At 44.6% G+C, this 12,076-nt stretch overlaps 1 protein-coding gene across 3 annotated transcripts in view; it reads right to left on the bottom strand.

The window, feature by feature from the left end:
* Window positions 1-12,076, bottom strand: part of FMNL2 (formin like 2) — a 311,735-nt gene that overhangs the window by 9,369 nt on the left and 290,290 nt on the right. For all 3 annotated transcript variants that reach the window (XM_082630361.1, XM_082630362.1, XM_082630363.1), the window contains exons 16-23: window positions 10,520-10,644; window positions 9,672-9,874; window positions 8,004-8,238; window positions 6,864-6,932; window positions 6,663-6,743; window positions 5,228-5,357; window positions 2,732-2,895; window positions 1,469-1,570 (exon numbers count right to left, since the gene is read on the bottom strand). In XM_082630361.1, coding sequence (XP_082486487.1) covers window positions 1,469-1,570; window positions 2,732-2,895; window positions 5,228-5,357; window positions 6,663-6,743; window positions 6,864-6,932; window positions 8,004-8,238; window positions 9,672-9,874; window positions 10,520-10,644 — 1,109 coding nt within the window. The remainder of the gene's footprint in view (window positions 1-1,468; window positions 1,571-2,731; window positions 2,896-5,227; window positions 5,358-6,662; window positions 6,744-6,863; window positions 6,933-8,003; window positions 8,239-9,671; window positions 9,875-10,519; window positions 10,645-12,076) is intronic.

Raw genomic sequence — 12,076 nt, 5'->3', positions numbered from 1 at the left:
TCAGGTTGGGCAGTTATTCACTATGTAACATATTAGGGCAAATAGAACACCCTGCCACGTCCCTGCCTGATAAGCGCCTCACACAGCCAGCGAACAGGATCCCGGGGAGAAATGATAACGTGGAAGGAGCACCTGATGGGCTCTGACCTGTCACACCCCACGGACCAGCTTCTCTTTTTCCTCGGCTCTATGCACGACCCCGCTGAAGGGCCAGACTTGGAGACCAAACAGGGGCACTTCCCAGCTTGTATTATACAATTTAAAACCAGCATATATTTTCTTTTGAGACCTTGGACTTACAATTTTTTTTAGTGAAGAAGCATGGTCCCAGCTCATACCAAGAGCTACCTTGAGTCATCTCAGTAGCACATCATGGGACCCCAGAGCACCACAGCCAGCAGCCCTGGTGACCGGTGCCTCTCATTGCTCACGGCCCCCAGGCTCTCGCACATGGACTTGGTGCTGTATTTGTGTTCATCCACGCTGCCGGGGACACTTCCTTTCTGCTTGTGATATCACTGCTACACTAAGCCGTGCTGAGAGAAGATGGCTAAATGTCGTAACCTTGTGAGTTTCAGTAAAAGGCCCAAGGATGGTTCTCCAGTGCCATCAGGAGATGGTGAAGTGACCCACTGTTTCCAATCACATGTTTCTCAAAGATGTCCACAGCCCTGCCGCATCCCTCCCCACTCCACAATCACACTCCTCCTTCCTAGACCAACATTACCCAGCTTATACATAGACAAGCCTGGAGAATACAGATCACAATGTCTCCTAAGAGCACTGAAATCCCCTCACGCCTCGCCCTCCTTGTCTTCCTTTCTCAAGGGACAAATTCTTCTGACACAGATCTTTTTGGGTCACATGCTTTTTCAAGACCACGGTCCCGGATTATGTCATAGAGGGCCTCCCATTTAAAGGAAGGGCCATTGTGGGTCCAGATGAAGAAACAGGGATCAACTGTCCTTCCTAGACCCATCTTTTGGTCCACACTAGAGAAATGTTGGTCCAGAGGCCCACGGGCCTGGTCAGAGCTACGACACAAGCAGGCTCTCCCTGACCTCAGCGACAGTGCCGCTGCCACAGGCCAGGGCTCACTCCTTCTACCCTTTACCCACTCAACAACTCCACGGGAGGCCTGGGTTTCTCAGTCCTTCAACCTGCCTGCGAGGGTCAACAGTCAACGGGGCAGCAGTGGTCCTGGATTTCACTTTCCCACAGGCAGCCAAGAGCTTTTGTTTGGGGGCTGAGCCCCCAGCTGGCTGGGTAGAGACAGGGAGCATGACGGGCTGAGGGCCGCAGGAGCAGGGCCAGAGACCGCCGTCTCGTCCTCACCACCCACATCTGCTGCCCGAAGGCACAGGGGAGGTCTCTGCGGAGCCACCGAGACCCAGACACAGCTCGAGGAGGGCACCCACTCGAGAAGTAATGCCAGGGAAGGCTTGAAAGAAACCAGGCTCCTGCTTACCTTATAGGCTTTCACAAACCGGACAAAGACGGGAAAGAAGACAGAGGGGGGTGTCGTCTTGGGGTTTTCTCCAAAATACTTCACCACATCGTCGAAGGCATCCTGTGAAGAAGCGAATTTCTCTTGAATGTCATTTTTCCAGCATTTGAACTCGGCACTCTGGGAAAAGAGCTGCAGCGTCTCCCACAGGTCTCTGGCCTCCATCCTCCCTCCCACAATTCTCTACAGCCTGTGCTTCCTCCCAACACCCAAAGGCAACCAGAAGAATGCAACACTGCTACACTGGGACCTCCTGCCACTTCTACACACACACACACACACACACACACACACACACACACACGAATGAGGAACTACTCCTTTCAAGAGCGTCCTAAAGCCATGGGAAGACTCCTTAAAGCCAACCAGATTAGAAGGGACCTTAGAAGTTTGCTCAGACTCTAGATCCCAGCTCACTGCTTCAACGCTCCTTACCATAGCCACTCACTCACTCAAGTCTCTGCTTGAACCTTCCCGGGACACAAGGAAGCCAGCCTCACAAGGGAACCATCCCACCACGTCTGCTTCCTGAGTTCCCACAACCCTCTGCCTTCCCTGCTTGTGTACAGTCCATTCTGGCTGCTTCTCAGGTGTGTAAACCTGACCCTCCAGTGTGGTATAAGATTTCAAGGTCAAGGCCTCCTGGAACCCAACACACTGGGGAACACTGCTGTGCTGAGCACAGGCCTACCACACGTTGGTTGAAGTGAACACAGGACCCATGATAAAGGGAGCCTAGGAGTGGAAGGGGAGGGGGTGGGGAGGGCCTCTAGAGAAGAGTGAAGACCTCAAATTAGAAGAGACAATGAGAGCACAGGGGCATCTCCAGGTACAAAATGCAGAAAGATCCCCATCCCCCTTAATAACAGCTACATAAGAAATCTACCCTATGGGGCTTCCCTGGTGGTGCAGTGGTTGAGAGTCCGCCTGCCAATGCGGGGGACGCGGGTTCGTGCCCCGGTCCGGGTAGATCCCACATGTCACGGAGCGGCTGGGCCCGTGAGCCGTGGCCGCTGAGCCTGCACTTCCGGAGCCTGTGCTCCACAACGGGAGAGGCCACAGCAGTGAGAGGCCCGCGTACCACAAAAAAAAAAAAAAAAAGGAATCTACCCTCAGCAGACAGAGGACAATTCCCCCCCCCCAACCAGAGCCAGGGCCAGCACCCCAGGTGGCTTTAACAGATCCAATCCCTTCTTCATGGGTGTTGGGGGCACAGACACTCACCTGTGCAATCTTGGCATCATCCTGCAGCTTCTTCAGCTTTCCCTCATTGTTAAGGATGAACTCCTTCAGCAGCATGTTGTGGTCATGCATGGTGTACTCCCTCTTGGTCAAGTCCATGCCCCTCTGCAACTCCTTGACGTCCAGTAAAACATTCTCAAGGGAGACTGAAGTAGAGAAAGCAATGTCCCCGTGACTTCGGCCAGGAAAGGCAAAGCCACAGTGAGTCTGGCTGATGAGCCAAGTTCTCAGTGGGTTTCTAGGGTTACGCAAGGCCCTTAGATCTAGTCTCCGGACTTCAGTGCAGAGATCCTTTAATAGGAATAACTTACTAAGTGCTCACCATCAAGCACTGCATTAAATCCTTTACATGCACTAATTCAGTTGCACCACTAGCCCATACTGCCAAAGAGGAAAAGCAACACAAAGAGGTTACATGGGCTGCCCTAGGTGACACAGCTAGGAAGTGGCAGAGATGGAGTTTGGATAACCAGCACGGATCCCAAATCCTGTGCTTGTTCCCAACTATTCCATTTCTCTTACTGGAGATGATAACCTATTGGTTGCCCTGTAGGGTTAGAGGTTCCTTAACTGACAGGCCCAAGAGCTTATCCTCTACCTGACTCTTTGAACTCCTCTGCATTTCTGTGGCTCTCCAGCAGGGGGTAGCATTTTACCTATTGAATTTTTAGCTGTACTGTCCACAGGGACCCAAAGCAACTCTGACCAGCTTCTTTTTGCTAAACAACCCTTCCGTGCGTCAGAAGGGGTTATTAGCACAAACCTTTCCATCTGCAGTGTGGCCACCCTCCCAGAGTGGATTCACTTCTGCAGCCTCCTGCAGGAGGTCTGGGCGCCACCTCTGGCTCCCCACTGCCTGACGCAGCTCTGCACATGGATGGATTACGGAACAATGTAGCATGCTTTTCCCTCGCTAGACCCACACTGTTATTCATCTTTGACTCCTCAGTGCTTAGGCCTATGCCAAGTACAAAGCAGGAACTCAGAAAGGTTCACTGGATAAAGGAAGCAGTGAGTAAATAAATGAGTGAAGGGATAAGGAATCCATGTCAGCACACCTGGGCCCCAGAGTGAGAATACAGAAAACAAGTCAGCCAGAGAGCACCTCAATCTCCCCATTTTCCTCCACTGACTTTTCTGAAATGACATTTTAGGGGAATCTCATTCGGGCCAAACAAAATGTGCTATAGGAAAAAATTTTTAACTTTTTTTCTTAATTAGAATGGTGATGCTAAAGAACCCCTCATTTAGACAAAGGGAAACTTGAAAGGAGGAAAACCACTCTAACAGAAGAGAAATCCTGGTAACTGCCTAAGTAAGCCCCGAGCCCTCAGTAGGTCTGGCACGGCCTGCACTGCACAGTCCTCTGTAGTCAAAATATCATTTCCTCCTGCCTCTCAGCCTCCTCTAGGGCTTCAGCAGCGTCTATCCCAGTAACAGGGCATCATCTCATTCATTAATTCACTCATTCATTTGTTCCCAACCATCAATTTGCCAGGAGCTAAGGAAATTATAAAGATAAATAAAATGATTATACCCATACATGAACAGGTTGCAGTGGACATGCAAAATGTTGTGATAAAATTTATTAAATCTTGTATGAGAGGCTTGTATGGAATGCTCTTGAGTAAGAACACAGAAGCAGCAGCCATTTACTCTGAGGAAGTCAGAGAAAGTCTTGCCCTCAGAGGTTCAATTTGCTAAGTCTGGGGTAGGTCTCAGGAATACAAATGTACAATAAACACTTTGGCTGCTTAAGATCATAATTTGAGAATCATGGCATGTATCCAACTCCGAGGTCAATCTGCATCTTGTTCCTTTTTCTAGGCTAATGTTCTTTTGAGAGTATGTGGTACACTGGACAACATACCATATGAGAAGATTATCTGAGTTCAAGTTCTGTTTCTATCATTTTCTACCCATGTGACCTTGGGCAAGGCATTTAGTCTATAAAAATGTCAGTTTTTTCATCTGTAACAGTACAGCCCAACTATCTCAGAGCAGCCGATGATTTAAATGAGAAAATGCATAACTGTCATAGCAAAGTAACAACCGAGAAGTACTGATAATTTAACTTGTGCTCAGGCTAAACACAAAATATTTAGAACTGCCACACCTGAGCAAGTGGGACAGCACAGAATCTAATTAAAGTGTTTGTTGCGGGGGGTGAGTCTCAGAGTCTCTCATTTCAAGTGACAGCAACAGAATAAAAAGGGCAACAGATGGAAGCGGGAAGGCACCTGAAGCCCAAAGACCTGGATCTTTATGAAGAGAACACCGTCCTCTTCACGTCCGTGTTTGTTATTGCTCCCAGGTGCGGGCAACACCAGAGGCGACGTGTTTCAGCTCAGAGCCTCTGACGTTTTAGCCTCCCCTTTGTAGAGGGGTTCTGAAGAGTGTTGTTTAAGCAGGGAAGGGTTCCCCCATGATTCAAGGCATTCATACCCAAGAGTAACATTAAGAGCTGAAATCAAGTACCTGAGGCAGCTTTCTCCACATAATGAAGCTCATTATAAAATAGGGACACTTGGTGATATTTTTCTTTTACGACATTGGATATATAGTGCAACAGTGTTTGCTTTCGGTCCGTTGACTTTGTATCTAAGAGCTGAAAACCAAAGGGGATGAGGGTTAGAGTAACAGATGATGGGAGAGTTACCTGCCAGATGATGCTCTCCCGCTCAGAATAAATACCTGAGCACAGGTGCCCCAAAGTGGAGAGAGAACATTCCCACAGGAGAGTCAGCTTTGTTCTCGGGTGAACCAGCCCAAGGATTATTAAGGGACAAGAGGGCTTCCTGACCAGGGGACACGCTCAACTTTAGGGACGACTCTAAGCATGAGAGCTGTTCACGCGTCTGTCCTCACGTGAACCTCCCGCCCCCATCTGCTCCACCACCTCCCTGGCTTACAAGCAGGAAGACTCCAGTTTCAGTGCTCTCCCAAGTGAAGGCCAGAGTAGGAAGTGAGGCTGGAGCCGGGAGTGTGCATAGGTGTGCACAGGTACACCTATGCCACAGTCCTCACATCCTGCTCAGCCCCACTTACTCCCCAGCTCAAAGCAGATGTGCTTAACATACGTACCATGGCCTTCTGGGGGCCAGAACTGTGACTAACTAGACAGTCCCTATCAAATAACCATGCCCCCCCACACCTGGGGCTGGGGACTCCAACCACTGCCCAACCTGCTCCCGTGGAAGCCATGTCTGCCAGTGCAGCCCGGGGGACAGGGCTCCATGGAGCATTCTCTCTAGTCCTGTTCCTAAGTCAGGTGACTCTGAAAAGCAGAGTACCCTTCTTCATCCAGGGGAAAAAAAAATTTTTTTTAGAAAACACAGAAAAGTATAAAGAAGCAGCTCAAAAACCCTTCCTAATTCCATTCAACCTCTCTGTTAATATCTTAATCTACTTCCATTCGGGTTTTTTTCCTCCATATTTTACCTAGTTAAAAATCAAACTGTACAGACAATTTATACCCTGCTTTCTTTCCTAAACACAAAATTACCTATTCCTTTGAAAACTCTTCACAAATAGTCTAACAGTTGAAGAACAGTTCACCGTATTAACTATCATTACAGCATATTTAATCATTTCCCCAAATGTTGAATCTTTACACTGGTGCTAATTATTTGCAATTATAAATAAAATACAGCAACCATAATTCAGACTCCTGAGGAAAGATTCCTAGAAATGGAAATATCGGGTCAAAAGGTATGAGTATTTTTATGGTCCGAAGTGCTTGCCGCCATATGGCGTTCCAGAAAATTTGCACCCACTGCTCCTCCCACTAGCAGAGAATCTTCATCAAAACATCCCACCCCACTTCCAAGAGCAGACTCTCTCTGCTCCAGGACTTAATCTTTGCCAGCTGTTTTGTCTCTCATATAGCTCTTGTACTTTTTAGTCCACTCACCAGATCTAAACTCTGAAGTTTAAATCCATAAACTGCTCCTCGTTTACTGCTATTCATATAGTTTCCAAGGGCCAAGATGATCTGCAAAGAAAGAGAGAAAAGAGAAGCCCATTGTTACAGCATCCCAGGAATTCCCAGGCTGAGGAATGCAGCTGACAAGTCAGCTCTTCCATACACGTATAAGAGGAAAACTTCACTTGCCTCCAGAATTTTCTTGAGTTTTTGGGACGACTTTATAGAGACAGATGCTGCTATAATTGAGTGCAGTTGCTAGATTCCAGTCAAAGGAAAGAAGGAGGGGGGGAGAAAAGACATGTTAAAAATGGGAAACTCTGATTGAAAACTAAAACTTTAATACAGAAGAAAACAGGCCTGCATATAGAACTTAAAGCCTTAATGCTGAGATTCTATTTTTTCCTAAACATAACAATTTTAAATTGTCCTTCTAGGTCTTAGGTAACTAGAGCATTACATGTAAGCTCTTCTCTAAATAGGAAGTATTATCAGAACTAGCTTATCATAAAATCTGTAAGCAATGAGACTTAAGTTAGGAGTCAACGGCATCTTCCAGGAGAACTCAATAGCCTGCCCACCATCTCTAATCATATAATACAATTCATATTTTTAAATCAATGGAGCTAGCCAAGAACAAAAACAAAACAAAACAGCAAAGAAATATAATCACCGTGCAGAAGTTCTCAGAACATATTTTGGACACACATGCTACTATAATCAGTAATTAACAAACATTTATTTAGAAATAGAACTGGGAAAGAACTATTTATGATATTCATAAGTCTCTACCAGATTAACACAAAAGAACAAGAGATGGTTGGCTATTATTTCTACGTCACCACAGTGTACTGTAACAAACTTCCAAGGAAGAAGACCCCCATGGCAAATTTAACGCTTCCAATGAAAGTCAATAAGCCTGTTCACTAAAGATATGAGATGGTTTTTAGAAATGAAGTTAAATTTTCAGTCTTGGTAACCCAGCCAGAGGACTGGTACCTTGAGGAGGGGACCAAATTTGAGAAAATGATTCTCCCTGTCCTCTGTATTGAGGTGTCCTTTAAAATCCAAAGGATATCTGTAGACACAGGAAATGGCATTCTCTAGGGAGAAGAACAATATGGAATGGGGAAATTCACCGTTTTCAATTTTACTTGGCATACACAATGAGAAAAAGATGGTAAAAATAAAAATGCCATGTCGAAAGTTCTGGGAAGAAGTCTTAGAGCCCACGACATTAAGTGCAATTCTGAGAGAAAGTTAAAAGAAAACAAATAAAAAAATGCTATCTGTTTGGACCCCTTCCCTTGCCAGAGTTGGTCCACTCACAGGAGTCAGCATCTGAATGCTTTCGGCAAAGTTCCCAATGAAGGCCATGATGGTCATCTTCTGCATGAGCCTCTCAATTTTACTGAACTGCATCATGAACCGGTCTTCATCTGACAAGTTTTCCAGGGGCTTCCTTTCCCGCTCATAGAGCCGCAGCACTTTCACCTCATTCTCAGTTGGCAAGAACCTCATCAAACACTCTACAAAGTCTACAGGCAATGTCTTCAAGTCAAATCTGAAGACAGAGGTGGACAACATGTCACTGTTAAAGAGAAAACCTCCTCCCCTCTCAGCCACACTTCCACCTGGTCCAGATCATGAACCACCATGTCGATGAGTTGATGTCTACAGCTGGATGATGTCTACAGACGTGAACATGCCCCTTGGTGCTGGCTCCTGACTGTGCATCAAGCACTTTCATTGATCCTTCCTGGAAAGGTGGACCTTATCACAACTGCCATGCTCAGTTTTTAGGCTATTAGTATAGCTCTAAGCCTCTAGAAATCAATAGTAAATGACAGCAGGTAGAAGCAGAAGGAAAGCTGAAGTATCTGGTGGTTAAGTGGTTCAAGGACATGTTTTTTTTAGGCCTGTGAAGTACTGCTAATTAAGGAGATATAATATTATACACACAATTACAGAATATCTGGTGAACTCTGTAAAATATTTCAATTAAACCAGTAAGTCTGGGATATTTTTTCTCCTTTAGAAAAAAATGCATCAAAATGCCTGTACTATATGGATGCTTTGGCTTAAATGCATACATCCCTTGAGGGAATACTCAGTCTTTGTGGATCTATACTCAATCTGAACTGAAGAAGTATCTGCTACAATCTCTAGTCTATTCTCTGGACAATCTTTGTTCAGCAATAGAATTACACTTAATCATCATTACAAACAAGATATGTGAAGATTAAAAACCAGAATTCATATCAGGTTTCAACACTAGAAATCAGAACAGATGATAGGGTGCACTAAACTACTAGCTTATGATCCTGGCTGAGGACATGAAACTGGAACAAATGATTTCTCAGTGTCTTTTACTCCCCTAAGAATCTCTGATCAAAATTTATGAAATACCAATTAATGATGAATTAGTTTCTAAAACATCTAATAACATCCTTATCATATTTGATAGTCACCATGACTCAAAGAGTAGAAAGATTCTTCTAATAGAAGAGTAAATAAAATCAATGCCTTCTCTGCAGTTCAAGGATTAAAAAAAGAACTAAACTTGCTTTAAGATGCCCTGAAAGTGCTAAGGAGCAACAGGAATCACATTCCTATTGTTATGAATTAAGACAAGCCTCTGTCTCCTATTTGCATCTGGTGTTGAGTTGAATCATTCCACAAATGCCATCAAATTTGTACCCAATGAATCTGGATAAAATTCAGATACTCCACAGAAAACTGATATTTTCTCCCTTTTCTTAGCATCTGCAATACTTCTCTCAACTTTCCTTTTATGTAAGCATTGCTGCAGGCATATATAAGAGAACAGACCAAGATAATAAACGATGTCACGATCCAGTTGTTATTCTTCTAAAACAATTAATTACTCATTCTAATATAGCACCCCCAAAGGTCATTTCTGGTCCACCTCTTCAGCGTTACCATTTTCATTCTAAATTTACTAGGATATAATCTTTCAGAATGCCCTGAACTTACACATGAATAGCTTTACATATTTCATCCGCGGTCTTTCCAGCTTTCCTTAAAGTTATGGCAAGATTTTTAGCCCTATTTGCTTCTAGTAATGTCACTTTGTTTGATCCCTTCTGCGTTATCTTCTGTTTGCTTGAAGAAAGATCAATGGCAGGACCTTGGGCTTTTGTCTTAAATATTTCCTCAAATTCATCTACATTTAAGTCCTGGGTTAGAGAGGAATGAAATAGGCAAATTAGATTATACTTAAAAATGAAGTCAGGAAGCCACCCTTTAGATAGTTTCTTAAGCATCAAAGAAGTTACTTTTTCTCTACTAAGTACTGATACTTGTCCTTGGCCATGGCTTGCTCAATTTCTCTATTTGTGTTAGTGTTGTGTGACTTATGCCACATATACAGACAAAAATGTCTAAAGTAGACAACTGTTTCCAACCAGTTAACTCAACTGCCTTTCAATTACTGCCTTGTAGGGGGGTGGCCAGCACAGACTAAAACTATCCACCAAACCAGCTAGTAGGTGTGATTATTATTGAGTCCTTTTTCACTTATAGTTCAATAAAGGGTTTTTATGCCCCTTTATAAATTAAGGGCAGAGACTGTGTCAGATGTACATTTTGTGACATACAGTGAAGATGTTCAAAACTATTCCATTTTAATGTATAATAAGTTATTAAATATAGTTTTAGAACCACCTTACAAAATAGCATCCAATTTTATTCTCCTTTTCTTCTTTACATCAAGACATTTAAAACACTGGCTTTTATTGCAGAAACTTTCAGGTTAACACAGCACCCATTCTGGCTTTGCTGCACAGAGAGGGCCCCTTGTTTCTAACCAATGAGAAAGATACCTCCAGAATTCGCTCATCATCAATTTCATTGAAGACTGTGCCATTGATCTGATTTGGCTTCAGGGCAACCCAGTTAAAAACTGGCATTCTGAATTTCGTCTTGATTGGCTTCTTAATTTTCACAGCTACAGAGGTCAGAGAGAATGAAATTAAGATTCCACCAAAACCCTCAAGAACAATCAGACAACAGTCCTTGCAGATGACACTCTAACACTGGAGGAAGGCTGGCAAGAGGTGCCCAGGTGTTTTAAAATATGGAAAACATCACGCAACACTGTGGCCAGGGCAACTTGAGGTCATCATTTGATACAACAGCGTGTTACAGTTGCCTAAGAGCTGGGGTTTTGCTTTTTTTTTTTAATGCAGGCAACTGGGTGGTTGAAATACAGTCACAGTGTCAGGACGATGCTTAGGACACATAAAGAGTTGGGGAATAAAAATTATTCTTTCTATTATTAGATAGCAGAGAGGGCAAATACTCTGTGTCACTTAGTTTGACATTGGTGAATGTGAAGTCGCATTCTGACATCCTAAATTTCTGGTTTTCTAACACATATTTCCAAAACAAATCTTCAAAGATGATCAGAGACTGCAGATAGTGTCTGCTTAAACCACCAGAAATGAAATGTCAAGAAGGCTGACTTCCAGCCAGAGCAATACACTCCTGTGGATGATTTCAATAATGGGGATGATATTGGCTGTTGAGAGTTACTCCAAACAGACTAAGGGCCACAAATGGCCTGAAACAGAATGTTTAAGAAGACAAAAGGGGTACTTAGAAATCTGGGTTTGTGTTGCTTTCTGGAGAAGGGCCACAGTCCCCTCCCCCTCCCTTTTAAGTGCAAGCTCTCCCCAGGAATCAGCTACTCCGTGCAACTAGAAGGTAAGAATGCACCCATTAAAAATACTGAAAACCTCTTAATAGAGAGGAAGGGTCCCACCTTTGAGGGGATGGGGGTGGGGGGAGTGCCCCCTCCTCTTACTTTGGGGAAATGAGCTAAAAACGGCAATCCACTAAAAATTCCATTAATTAACTACACACCATAAAGAAGTCTTCCCAAACCAATTAGCTATAAATATTCACCGTCTTAAGTCTGTCTCAGGGATGCCCACCACACTATCTGGGAAGGGAGGGAGAAGAAATTCAGTGCAGAACAGAAGAAATGGAACACACAACTGGGCTTTTACCTGGCTGCCTGCCTCACTGAAAAAACAGAGACAGACAGTGCCTCTCGTTCCTCCAGAGTTACAAAGGCCACGTCAACAGCGGGAATGTCATCTGACAAATCCACACAGAAGCATGCAGGAACACAGAAACACAGCTTTTGCCAAAACAGGCTTTCCACCAGCAAATGTGACACTTTACTCTCTACTACCCAACGGTGTCCATTTCTGTCCTCGCTACCCGGGAAAGCCCATGTCCTCCAGGGGACAAAGGACCAGACCTTCCTCTAGTCTGGCACTTCTGCAGAGTTGAGGGAGAAGAGGTGGACGGGAGCGGGGGTGACAGGTCGGCGCCATCCGGTTCCATCATCCCTCCACAGACAACGCAGGCCG

Source organism: Mesoplodon mirus (genome assembly GCF_964341445.2).
Source record: "Mesoplodon mirus genome assembly, chromosome: 8".
In the NCBI taxonomy this organism is placed as follows: Eukaryota; Metazoa; Chordata; class Mammalia; order Artiodactyla; family Ziphiidae; genus Mesoplodon; species Mesoplodon mirus.
The sequence above is the reverse complement of the archived record's forward strand: the minus strand, read 5'-3'. Positions and strand labels throughout refer to the sequence as shown.